General features: G+C 44.6%; 1 protein-coding gene across 2 annotated transcripts; it reads left to right on the top strand.

The window, feature by feature from the left end:
- Window positions 1–672: 672 nt before the first annotated feature.
- Ttr (transthyretin) lies at window positions 673–9,961 on the top strand. 2 transcript variants are annotated; one of them, XM_006254457.2, is made up of 5 exons: window positions 673–795; window positions 2,742–2,926; window positions 3,973–4,103; window positions 6,645–6,780; window positions 9,708–9,961. In XM_006254457.2, exons 2-5 carry the CDS (start codon window positions 2,858–2,860, stop codon window positions 9,813–9,815), a joined length of 444 nt encoding a protein of 147 aa, XP_006254519.1. In that variant the 5' UTR covers window positions 673–795; window positions 2,742–2,857; the 3' UTR covers window positions 9,816–9,961. The 2 variants fall into 2 exon arrangements, with proteins under 2 accessions (XP_006254519.1, NP_036813.2); NM_012681.2 differs by lacking the exon at window positions 673–795 and having other exon boundaries at window positions 2,747–2,926.
- The last annotated feature ends 2,580 nt before the right edge of the window (window positions 9,962–12,541 follow it).

Raw genomic sequence — 12,541 nt, forward strand, 5'->3', positions numbered from 1 at the left:
AGACTCCAGACAGTCGTCTACCTGCTGATCGCCCGGCCTCTGTTCAAACATGTCCTAATACTCTGTCTCTGTAACGGTCATCAGTAGTTTTCCATCATACTCAATGTCCTCCCTGTGCTTCAAAGCACCTCACTCTTTCTTCACATCCTTGCCCCTTTCAAATTAAAGTTTAGAAAATTGGTTCCTAGGTTGATGTAGTTCAAACAAACAAGCAAATCAAAGACTTGAGGGTGTTCTAATTCACTGGTTAATCAGAACTACCAGTATGTTATGGTCAAAGATAAAATTGGGATCCTACACTTAGATTAAAATTTATAAAAGACAGAGTCGAGAGGATCTCTGTGTGCTTGGTCTACGTGGTGAGTTCCGGGCCAGCCAAAGCTACAAAATGAGATTCTGTCCCTAAACAGCAAACCAAAAACTAAATAAAACTGATAAACGAGCATCGCTCACTATGATGAATGCTCTATGGTTGTGTTAACACAGGGTTGGGCGAGGGGTCACGGTGAGGACAGTTATGGATGCCCTCAGGGTACAACACTGTCTGCAGAGCACAATTGTCAAGGGAGACTAAAGCCTCCTCACCCTGTCTTCAGGGTTGACATGACCTTATCTGGAGTGTGTGTCTGGTTCGGTTATCTGAAATGTGTGTCCAGTTTAGTTATCTGGAATGTGTTCTGGTTTCAGTGCGTCACACTGGAAGGGAAACATTGGCCAGTGGGAGGAAGCCAGAGAACAAAGCCTTGGGGAGAGAAGATTCCAGGTCCTGTGTCTGAAGAGAAATCTCTCAAAGAGGTGGGCATGTTTATTTGCTGTCAGAAGGCCAGTGACAAATTTATAAAGAGGTTGGGCTTTGTCGTGGATCAAGAACATGGGATGTGCACTAAAAACAGACGACAAAGAGACGCTGAAGTATGATAGCACCAGAAGTCATGTCATCTAGCTTCAGAGTGGGAGGGGACTCGGGAAACGGAGATGTCCCAACACGGGACCCCATAAATTATTTTCATGGGAATGTAAGTCAACTGCTGTCATCTTCCAATTTCTCAGGACGAGCCAAAGTCTATGTTTTAACGTAACATGGTTCAATTTGTAATTCTTGCCCGTATTTCAAAACAAACCTCCAGGACTAGAGAAGTGGTGGGGCCTGTGGTCCGGGGGAAGCCCAGCTTTGCCAGTTTACAAGATCCCAGAGGCAATTCTTGGTTTCAATAGAGTGTGGAGTTAGCATGCATGTATGGGAGATTTTACTGGGTAGTGAAAAACCTTCAAATACTTAGGGTTCCTGTATGGCGAATGGCTTCCCATCACATTCTGGGCAATGGAAAATAATGACGTTAACCTTGGTTGACAATGCACAAGAGATTCTGGAGAAAGCATTTCCTCCTTAGGCACAGAAATTGAATGCAATCATACAACAGTTGTATTTTCCAGTTTACAAAATGATATATATCATGTCATTTTTAACGTTCTTAGAAAATCTCCTCAAAGCGAAATGTGACGTTTCTGATTTACAAAGTGTGGACCGATAGTGAGATAGGAGATCATTTCCAGAAGCAAGTGGGCCATTGAGTAGCAGATCTGAGATTGGGTACGTCAGAGCTTCTAACCCTGACAGACTCGAAGCTCAGGTCTGTAAGTAGCCTTTCTCTGGCCGTATCTACTTATTGTTGCTTTTAGACAGTTGCCCTCTCTCCCAAAGGTGTCTATACATTTCCATATCCTGGGATTCCTTCCTGTCCCTTCTATGTCTCCCTGGAAGCTAGGATCCTTCATGGGCTCTTGATGAACTTCTACTAATTTGGTTCTTTCTGCCATGGAAATGTCTGCCCATGTCTAGATGCCCCAAGCTACATTTGCCTTTGACATATGTTCAAAACACACACGTGCTATGATTCTCTTACATATCATCCCTGCAAAGATAAAAACCTGCCTTAATTTACATGCATGCAACATACAACACACACACACACACATACCACAAACCACACACACACCACACACACACACACCTCAAGAGTCGATGCCTAGTTAGTGAATCATCCAATCTGTAATTCCTGTAATTCAATGAGGATGAAGAGATATCATTAGGTACAGCATCTCCCCCTCATAGCCATGTCTGCTTTCTTACAGAAATTTCACTTCTGACAAAAACCAGCCAGTGCCTTTTCCCCTACATTCCCAATGAGACTCAGTACAGACTTGTTAGTCTCAAAAGTAGCAGTTACTCCTGGTGTTGGGATGAACCTTATCTAGAAAAGGAGAACACATGCACACATGCACACATGCACACATGCACATTGAGACAAAGGCAACTTCCAGAAGGCTTGGTTTGACTACAGAGAGTTTTTTTAAACTGTTAAGGGGTCTTCCTTGTCTCATAACCAACTACAGTGGCATCTTCTGATGCACTGTATTAAGCCTGGACAGCCAGGGGTCAATAAACAAAAAACGAATCATTACAATTTATATCTATCATCTAAAACCAAAGGTAAAAATGTATAGAAACTGGGAAAGATGCATAGAAATTGATAAGGGGAAACCCCCCAAATCCTATGCACTCAGCCCAAATGAGCTGCTCTGGTTTGGTTTACATTGTTTTCTGGTGTGGTTCTGGCTGGTCAAATGACCAGTTAAGAATATTTCGTAGAGCGAGTGTTCCGATGCTCTAATCTCCCTAGACAAGGTTCATATTTGTGTAGGTTACTTATTCTCCCTTTGTTGACTAAGTCAATAATCAGAATCAGCAGGTTTGGAGTCAGATTGGCAGGGATCAGCAGGCTGCCTTGGGAGGAGGGGGTATATAAGCCCCTTCACCAGGAGAAGTCATCGTAGAGATCCGCTGGCTCCTGACAGGATGGCTTCCCTTCGCCTGTTCCTCCTCTGCCTCGCTGGACTGATATTTGCGTCTGAAGCTGGCCCTGGGGTGAGTGGTCCTGTGAGTGACCCAGACATGGCAGGTAGACCTTAGATAAAGGAGTGCCTCCCTCCAGCTTTGGGAACTAGCTGCGCTATTAGGACAAGGCTACCCAGACTCTACATTTACCATTAAACTCCAAGAAAAGAGCTGGGGTTCCTCCGGCTCTGCCTCCTGTTGCTTTAGTGCATTCAGTCTGTAATGCTCAGTCTCTGGTGTCCTTAGATAATGAAGATATGAAATAAACATAGAATAAGAGATATAAAAGGACTGGCTGTGTAGTTCAGTGGTCTGGTGCATGCCTAGTATGTGGAAAGCCTTCTGTTCAATCTCTAGCGGTACAGAAAGAAAGAGAGAAAGAAAGAAAGAAAGAAAGAAAGAAAGAAAGAAAGAAAGAAAGAAAGGAAGAGAGAGAGAAGATATATACTATCAGTGGGACTGTTATTATTGAATTCTTATAAAATATCTTTAATATATTTAGTAGACATATTTTGTATAGCTATTCTGTGGTCATACTTTAGCTCTTTAGCTAATCAAAATGTATTATTGATCTCTTTTTGTCTTTTATGGCCAACACTCTATTCCAGTCTCTGATGAAGTCCTTTAAAAGAGTTAATCGGTATAATTAAATGAGCCAGGAAGTATGTGAGGGTTATTTTACAACCAGAGAGAATTACTATAGCAACAGCTGATTGAAATGATCTCAAGAAAAAGCCCATTCTGTCTTTTGCACCATGCACCTTTTCAGTGGCTCCAATCGGATGGAGAGGCGAACAGAGCAATGGCTCTCAGAGGGCCTATTTTCCCTTTGAAAATTCATTATCCACATCCCTGGTGCCCAGCAGTGCATCTGGGGGCAGAAACTGCTCTTGCTTTGGAAACAATGCTGTCTATGTTACACGGAATAAAGCAGCTCATTAATTGTCAATACTTATGTTATCGTAATGGGATCAGCATGTACTTTTGGTTTTGTTCCAGATTCTGTAACCGGAAAGAACAAGCCCATTTACTCTGACCCACTTCACTGACATCTCTCTTGTCTCCTCTATGCCCAGGGTGCTGGAGAATCCAAGTGTCCTCTGATGGTCAAAGTCCTGGATGCTGTCCGAGGCAGCCCTGCTGTCGATGTGGCCGTGAAAGTGTTCAAAAAGACTGCAGACGGAAGCTGGGAGCCGTTTGCCTCTGGGTAAGCTTACAGAGCAGCCCACCACAGGATTGGTTCCAGCTTTTCATTTACTCCTCTGCTTGTTAGAGATAGGCACATGCAACTCACCAGCTAGAGGGCTCTGAGAGACAGCTCAGTAGTTAAGGGCACTTATTGCTTGTGTAGAAAACATGGGTTTGATTCCTAGCACCACAATGGCAGCTCGCAACTATTCTAAACCCCAGTTTCAGGGGATCTGGGTATCCGACATCTACCATGTATGTGGTGCACTAATTCACATGCAGCCAAAAATCTTATAAAACAAACAAATAAATAAACAAACACCCCCAAACGAACCTGGTAGCTAAAGAATCTGTTGGGAGGTTAAAGGTATGGGCAGAGACCTTTTTTAAGAAAGCCGCTTTCTTGTGTTGCTTAGAGCATGACCAGGAACCAGCATACAATCCAAGACTGAAGGGAGTAGAAGGGGAGGTCAGTACCCCACTGTCTAGCAGGGGTTTGCAACCCTTTTACATCACAGCCCACTTTAAGCGGACAATGAAAGTTATAGTCACCAGGGACTGAGGAAATGGCTCAGTCAGTGAAGTTCCTGCTCAGAAGATTGGGGACTTGAGTTGAATTCCCAGACTCCATATTAAGAAGCCCAGCATGGTAGTACATGCTTCTAACACCAGCCTGGCGTAGGAGCTTAGAAACAGGGGGACCCTGAAGTTTATTAATTGCCAGCTTCCCTGAATAGGTAGGTTCATGTTTTGTGAGAGAAAACAAGGTGTAGACTAATTGAAGACATCCAGCTTTGAGCTTAGATCACGCAAATGTGTGCACCACACACATATACATCCCACCCACAACAATACACACACACACACACACACACACACACACACACACAGCATACATACAGAGAGAGACAGAGACAGAGAAAAATTTAAAAAATAAGAAAGTTAAAGACTCCATGGCCACAAAGAGGCTCAAAGACAAGCCTGTATAAAGCCATATAATTTTAGAAGTTTTCAAATTCCCTGGCACCCATGGGTGATGCTCAAGCTTTGAGTCCCAGTCTTAGAATCTCACGAAGGACGTGTTCATGTGTGCTAATTTATTAATGAAAAGAAAGGGTTGACGAAGCATCCTTCTGGAACTTGCTGCCATTACCCAGAATCAGGGGCTTTTAAAATGTACTCTCAGAACAGAGTAGCTCTGTGTAAGCCTGGCAACCTGCTCAGTAAGAAACACATCATGAGAGACCTGCAAGGCAAACCCAGGGGCTGGCCAATCTCAAGCCACCCACTAGCGTGTGTCAACATGACTTCACACCTGTGCCAGCCACTTAACAATTCTGTATTGTTCTGTTTTTTAACAATTAGTGATCTCGAAGAAATTGCTAATTACCCTAAACAAGCAAGCCAAGAGGGAAAACAGCAAAAGTTCCCTTAGCAGAACAGCTATACAGTTACGTCTCCTGGGAGAAGACTTTATACTAGGCTTTAATTGAATACCCAGAAGCACTAGCGTTCTTCAACAATCCCTGGGAAGATTGTTTTCTCCTGGTGCTCTTTTAACTGAGTTTCTGTTTGCTAATGTCTTTGTGATCACGTAAGTGTCGAGCACAGCATGCAAAGTGGCCAGGGGATTCTAAGTTGGAATGGAATGGACACCCGAATACTCACACTTTCTTGTGACTCTTCTTTCTTGTACCCACGCCAAAGAAAAAGAAAAGCTGGAGAGATAGGAAAGGGCATGGTCAGAGTCACTGAGGACAACTGCTGCTTTCGTTTGTCTTGGTTGTAACTAAATGGGGAGCAGTTTCTAACGCTGCCACTATTGAACTGATGTCTGGGTGAAATAGAAGTCACTTGGTCTTCCTTGTTGGCAAAGAATTGCTGAACAGATTAAATTTCCAAAAGGAGAAAGTCACAAGTTTCAAGTTCTCCTTTGTTTATTAGGCTTTCTGCTGTGATAAATTATACTACTTCCAAAAGTTACCCTTAGGCCATGGGACACTGGACTGACACAGGTGACTGCAGAGTTAGTCAGGGCAGTTTGAGACACTTTCAGGGACTCCAAGTCATTAAACCTGAATAAAATGGTGTGTGTGTGTGTGTGTGTGTGTGTGTGTGTGTGTGTGTGTGTGTGTTCGTGTTTGCCTTTTTGTGTTGTTGGAGATTGAATCCAGAGATATACAAATGTTAAGAAAGAACTTTACCACTAAACAACACCCGTAGACCTTAGCATTTCTTTCTTTTTAAAATTGTAATTAATTTATTTTCAGTTAGGTTCTCAACACCTAGTCCCATCCAGTTCAGAACTCACTACTTAAACCCAATTGCCCTCAAACTTGCAGCAACCCTGGTGCCTCTTCCCTAGAGCATTAGAGTAACAACAGATGACCCCACAAGCTTAGATTGGGACTTTTAAGGTAAACATTTTACTATATTTTGGTCTCATAAGACAAAATGCTACAGTAGAGCTGTACATAAAACTTCTTTGAGTTTCTTGCTATTTTATCACAAACACAAGAATTCCCTCCCTCTTGATTCCTCTGGACTTCTCTGCCCTCAGGAAGACCGCCGAGTCTGGAGAGCTGCACGGGCTCACCACAGATGAGAAGTTCACGGAAGGGGTGTACAGGGTAGAACTGGACACCAAATCGTACTGGAAGGCTCTTGGCATTTCCCCATTCCATGAATACGCAGAGGTAAGTGGGCACACTGACTTGTTTGGGTTTTGTTTTCGGTCTCATGAAATGCACTCTGCTCTTGATGTACCTTGGGCATGAGCTGGAAAGAGGATTCTACAGCTAGAATCCCCAGTGCTTGGGATGCAAGCACTTCTGAGTTTGTCTAAAACTCATTCTGCAACACAGCCTGAACCTGTTCACACTGCTTACGATTGGATAGCTGCATTTATACAAATATTCATTTCTCTGTATTTGTTTCTGAGGGCATTTCATAGTCAAAGAGAGGGTTCCCTATGCTATTTCTCTAAATTCTGGCATTTTCTTCATTCCAAAGCACATCTAGTGCTCCCAGAAGTTTAATTCTTGGCAATGCAGAAAATGACAACATGTTCAAAACCAAACAGCTCAATATCTAAATCATCAGGCGAACATCCCATGGCAAAGCGGTTTCTGAATCAAAACTGTTCCACCCTTACGATCAGTCTATGGAGGTCTAGCCTCGTCTTACACCCACTTTACCAATGAAGACGCTAAGAGACGTTAAGTACCTCACCGAGGTCACAAGGCTAGTATGGTTAGCAAGTGACAGAGTTGGCCTCTGTGTTGGTTAGTGTGCCTTCCATGCCTCAGCCAATTTCTGTGTAAGAAATCGAGCTAAATCAAAGCCCAAAGCCACATGAGTGACCTCTGCTTGGCACCGGGCTCAGCCTCCCTGGCTCCTCAGTTCTCATTTCACAGAAGCGACTGTCATGGAAATAGAATCCAGGCCTGTTGGTCAGAACTGGAGATAACGAATCCCATCAAAAATAGCTCGGCATGTGACCTAGTTTGCTGTCGGTTGCTACGATAAACACCACGACCGAGAAGCGACCTGGGGAGAGAAGGGTTCTTTCATCTTATAGCTTACAATCCACCGTGGAGGGAAGCCAGACGGGGACCTGGAAGGGGAAACTGAAGCAGAGACCAGAGGGAACGCTGTTTCCTGTCTTGCTTAGCTGCTTGTCTTACACAACTTAGGTGTAAGAAACTTCCTCCCAGCCAGGGTCCCAGGTGGGATGATACCAAGGAAAATTAGGAAATATTCTTTGGAGCTAACAGGTCTCTTTGCTTGGGGTAATTTTTATGCATGGCCCTGTGCATATGTGTGTGTGTGTGTGTGTGTGTGTGTGTGTGTGTGTGTGTGTGTGTGTGTGTGTGTGTGTGCAGGCACACATATGTGCATATAGAGGCTACAGAAAAGCCTTGGATGTCATTCTCAGGCACTCTGTCCACCCCCTCCCCCTTCACACACTCTGCACACAAACTGTGAGACAGGATTTCTCACTGGCCTGGAGCTCACCAATTAGGCGAGGCTTGCCAGCAAAACCCAGGCTATCTCACCTCCCCAGCTCTGGGATTACAGACACTATAACACCAGACATGTTTACACATATTCTGGGAATCAAATCCACGTCTTCATAATAGCAAGGCAAGAGCTTAAATGACTGAGCTCTCTTACGTGGTAGATGGTTTTTTTTTTTTTTTCCCACTTTTGGGGAAGAACCAAATGAACCCGGATGACAACGTGACAGAAAAGCAACTTCAAGGAGTGTGCATGGCGACATATGCCTCTCATCTAATGCTGGAGGCTGCGGTAGAACACTCATGAGTTAGCGGCCAGCCTAGGCCAGGGGCTAGCGTTGAAACTCAGTGCCAGAGGGCTCACCTAGCATTCACAAGACTTGATCTATGGCACAATAAATAGCAGTAAATAAATACAACAGAGACTCTAAGACGATTCTCCCTCCATTTTTCTGGATGTTATTTTTGTGTTAGTTTTACTCTATTCCCCAAGCCCTCTTTACCATATATTTGGACATAAAAAGTCTTTATTCAAAGTGCGTTCGAAGCTGTATCCAAAATCTGTACACAAAATGAGTACAATTACATCCATCTTCTTTTTTTTTTAAAGATTTATTTATTTATTTTGTATATGAGTACACTGTAGCTGTCTTCAGAACACACCAGAAGAGGGCATCGGATCCCATTACAGATGGTTGTGAGCCACCATGTGGTGGCTGGGATTTGAACTCAGGACCTCTGGAAGAGCAGTCGGTGCTCTTAACCACTGAGCCATCTCTCCAGCCCCACATCCATCTTCTTTAGTTAACATCTGTCCTGGGTTTGGCTCGCCGGCTCCCGGCTGTTGCTGCACCCATGTCGCAGACAGTCTAGTGATGTGAGAAGTGATTAATGGCAAAATCCGTGTCCAGAAACTTTCATGAGCTCCAAAACTTTCACTTGCGTTTCTGCCGAGCGCAAACCGCTTGTGTTGTAGAGAGAACCCTGTGATGTCTTCCCACAACATCTCTCAGCATTGCTTCTTCCCTAAAATATTCATCTTCTCACATTAGAAAATACAAAGGGGCGGTGGGAGCGAAATCCCTGGATTGGGATTCCTTCCTTTCTGGTTGGGCTGTCACTTGTAGAAACGCAGCCAACTTCAGCACGCAGGGTGCTCGAGAACGGATCCTGCCAACATTCTAGGTCTGGAAGTTTGTGTGGGGTTGACAACCACCATTCACCACAGGTCTTTTGTGTGTGTGTGTGTGTGTGTGTGTGTGTGTGTGTGTGTGTGTGTGTCAGTGTTTCCATTCTCCTCACTTTTCTCTGAACCCAAGAAAGTGAACAATAGCCTTCAGACTCTCTAACTCAGCTTGGTCTGACCAGGGCCATCTACACTACAGAAGTAAACTTGCAAAGAGAGACCTGCAGCTCAATAGAAGCAGCTTACAGCTCCAAAGACTTAGGAATAATCTAATTATTCATCCCCCAGCCCCGCCCCAGAAAACAATAAGACAATCAAAGGACGATTACCAGTTTGGCAGTGAGCTTCCGATGAACACTTTGACTGTGGTTCCCACCTTTGGGCTCTGTTAGAACTAGCTGTCTCTCCTCTCTCCTAGGTGGTTTTCACAGCCAATGACTCTGGTCATCGCCACTACACCATCGCAGCCCTGCTCAGCCCGTACTCCTACAGCACCACTGCTGTCGTCAGTAACCCCCAGAACTGAGGGACCCAGCCCAGGAGGACCAGGATCTTGCCAAAGCAGTAGCTTCCCATTTGTACTGAAACAGTGTTCTTGCTCTATAAACCGTGTTAGCAACTCGGGAAGATGCCGTGAAACGTTCTTATTAAACCACCTTTATTTCATTCAAACTGGGTTTCTTTTTTTATTTCCTCATTGTTCTCCTCTGCTGCTAAAACCCAAACTCTTACTAAAGAATTCTAGAAAGTATTCGATCAGAACCTTTTAAAGAAAGGAAATACCTTTTGGCTCATGGTTTAAAAGAATCCTGTCCATCTTGGGGAAGTCATGGCAACTTGCTCGAGGCAGATAGGTCAGGAAGCAGAGTGGGCCAACTGTTCAATGTTTTACAAGCAAAGCATGTACAAAGCATGGTCTGTACTCGTTAAAAGCACACGGCCCGATTGGTTAGAGATGCACAGTAGTGCTTTCCCAGAGCATGTTCAAAAGCCCTGGGTTCAATCACAATACTGAAAAATGAGTCAAAAGACATATTCTGAAAATGTAATATTTGGCTTTTCTATAAGACAAATCTAAGGGCTAATTGTGGCTGCTTACATTATGTTAATTTGGGTTCCCAGAGTTGTTTCTACAAAAATTCACACTGGTAAACAAAGTTGCAAGCACCCAATGGCCAGGCAGGGTAGACGGAGGCAGGACTTTTAGGATTCCCAAGGGAGGGACTGAGAGAGAAGGACGGAGGAGAGCACCATGCCTGGAGAAGGAGAGGAGAAACAACATGCCTGAAAAAGTCCGGGACAGAGAGCATAGCCACCATGTAGGTGCCAGGGAATAGCGGCCCAAGAAGGCTGCCCGTCTGGGTCCTGAGTGGCCAAGATAGAATTAGTAAGAATAACTTGGGAATATTGGAGGGAGGTGGATTAGTCAATGGCCCAGCCATTGAACTGATTAAAGTATATCAAAGTATAAAGGCTGTGTGTGTGTGTGTGTGTGTGTGTGTGTGTGTGTGTGTGTGTCTGAGTGTGTGTGTGCGCGCATGTGTGTGTCTTTCATTTGGGAACCCAGAACACTGGGACAAGTAGTGATGAGTGAACTGCAGCAGACAGGATCTATGTAAGTATCTAACTGGATAGTACAACTAATTCTTCAAGCATTTTTGAGAAGCACTTTACTCATTCGAGGGCCTTAAGTTCCTTTGCACAAGAATGGGCCTATCAGCAGTCAGGCACGATGGAAACAGGGCTCCAGCCCCACCCCTTGCTGCTGAGCTATTTAGAATGATACATTCAGGGAGAAGGGGAGTCACTGTCTTCAGCTGTGTGCCCACTGGTGACCCCAACAGGCTCCAATGGACATTCGCAAGCCAAGGTGAAGAAACAAGTCACGAAACCAAACAAAATGTCGTGAATCTGAGAGAAGGGTTTGGGAGGGTGGGAGGAAGCTAAGAGAGGGTAAGGAAGAGAGCATCAGAGTCGGTTGTATACATGGGTAAAACTGAAGCAAACAGAATCAGTCACTAAAACGTGTTTAAGAGCAGCGAGTTCCAAAGGGACAAACCTGCAGCAGCCCAGCTTCATTTCCCAGGCAACTCCTTCCTTCACAGCTCATAGAGCACACCCCTCAGAAGCTCTGTCAGCTTTCCTTCCAGCCTTTCAAAATGGAAATAAGCTCAGAAGCAATTCCATTTCCCCGGATCCCCGTTCTCTCCGGGTGGGAGCTGCCCTGGTTAATTTTAAGCCAGAGCAGATGGTAATTCATCTTCCTAAAATTAACCCTAGGGGTGTGCACCCCGCCCCAGTCAACCGCTTGCTGTTGCTACCTCTTATTTACTGCCAGGAAGCGGGTGGTTAGAGACACAGGTACAAGGTATGATGGGAAAGAGGGCCAAGGCTGATGCTACAAGGTGAACCCAGAACAGCTTTCTGCATGAGAGCGCGTGCTCAGCTAAAAGAACAAACACTGCTCACTGGTGACTTCAGGAACATGTGGGAAGCACATTAGATGTGCCTCACAATTTCTGGAAAATAACACCTACCACACACAACTTTCAAATGTTCTAAATACGTGGAATGAATGAACCAATGCATGAATGAAGGAAAGGATTAGTTCTAGGTAGGCAAATCTGAGCCTCCCACATCATGTGACTCACCAATTGGGTTTTTCTCTCTAACATACACATGGGAGACTTGATAGCATGGGAGACTTGGTAGCATGAGAAATTTTCTACTACTTCCGAATAACCTGCTTTATGTATCAAGGCCAGCTTCTACATTGTCGGACTACTTTCAAAAATCTTTAAATAAATGTAGAAACTGTCTATTCACTCTGACAAGGTTCAGACCCTCCTTCCCCATTCCCCACGCCCAAAGTCTTTCTTCAAAAAGACAACAAATGGCTATGGAAAAGTTTTCAGCGGGGGTCTTAAAAAGCAGAGCCAAGCTTCTGCTAGCCCAAGCCTGTCTAATAGAGAAGCATCACAAGATGAGAGCCCTCAGAGTAGGATCAGGACACTAATGGCCCAGAGCCCCACTGAGGTCACTGGAGCCTGCCCAGGGAGTAGGGAGTCCAACAGAAGGATTCAGATATAATGGCTGTAAGAAGAAGAAGCTTGAGGGTGTGGGGAGACAGCTCAGCTGGTAAAGTCCTTGTCATGTAAACATGGGGACCTGAGATTGGAGGGCGAGAATGCGTATAAAAAGTTGACCGTGGTATCTCGTGCCTATAATCCTGGGGTGAGGGATGTGCAGACA

This window comes from Rattus norvegicus, chromosome 18 (assembly GCF_036323735.1).
Source record: "Rattus norvegicus strain BN/NHsdMcwi chromosome 18, GRCr8, whole genome shotgun sequence".
Classification (NCBI taxonomy): Eukaryota; Metazoa; Chordata; class Mammalia; order Rodentia; family Muridae; genus Rattus; species Rattus norvegicus.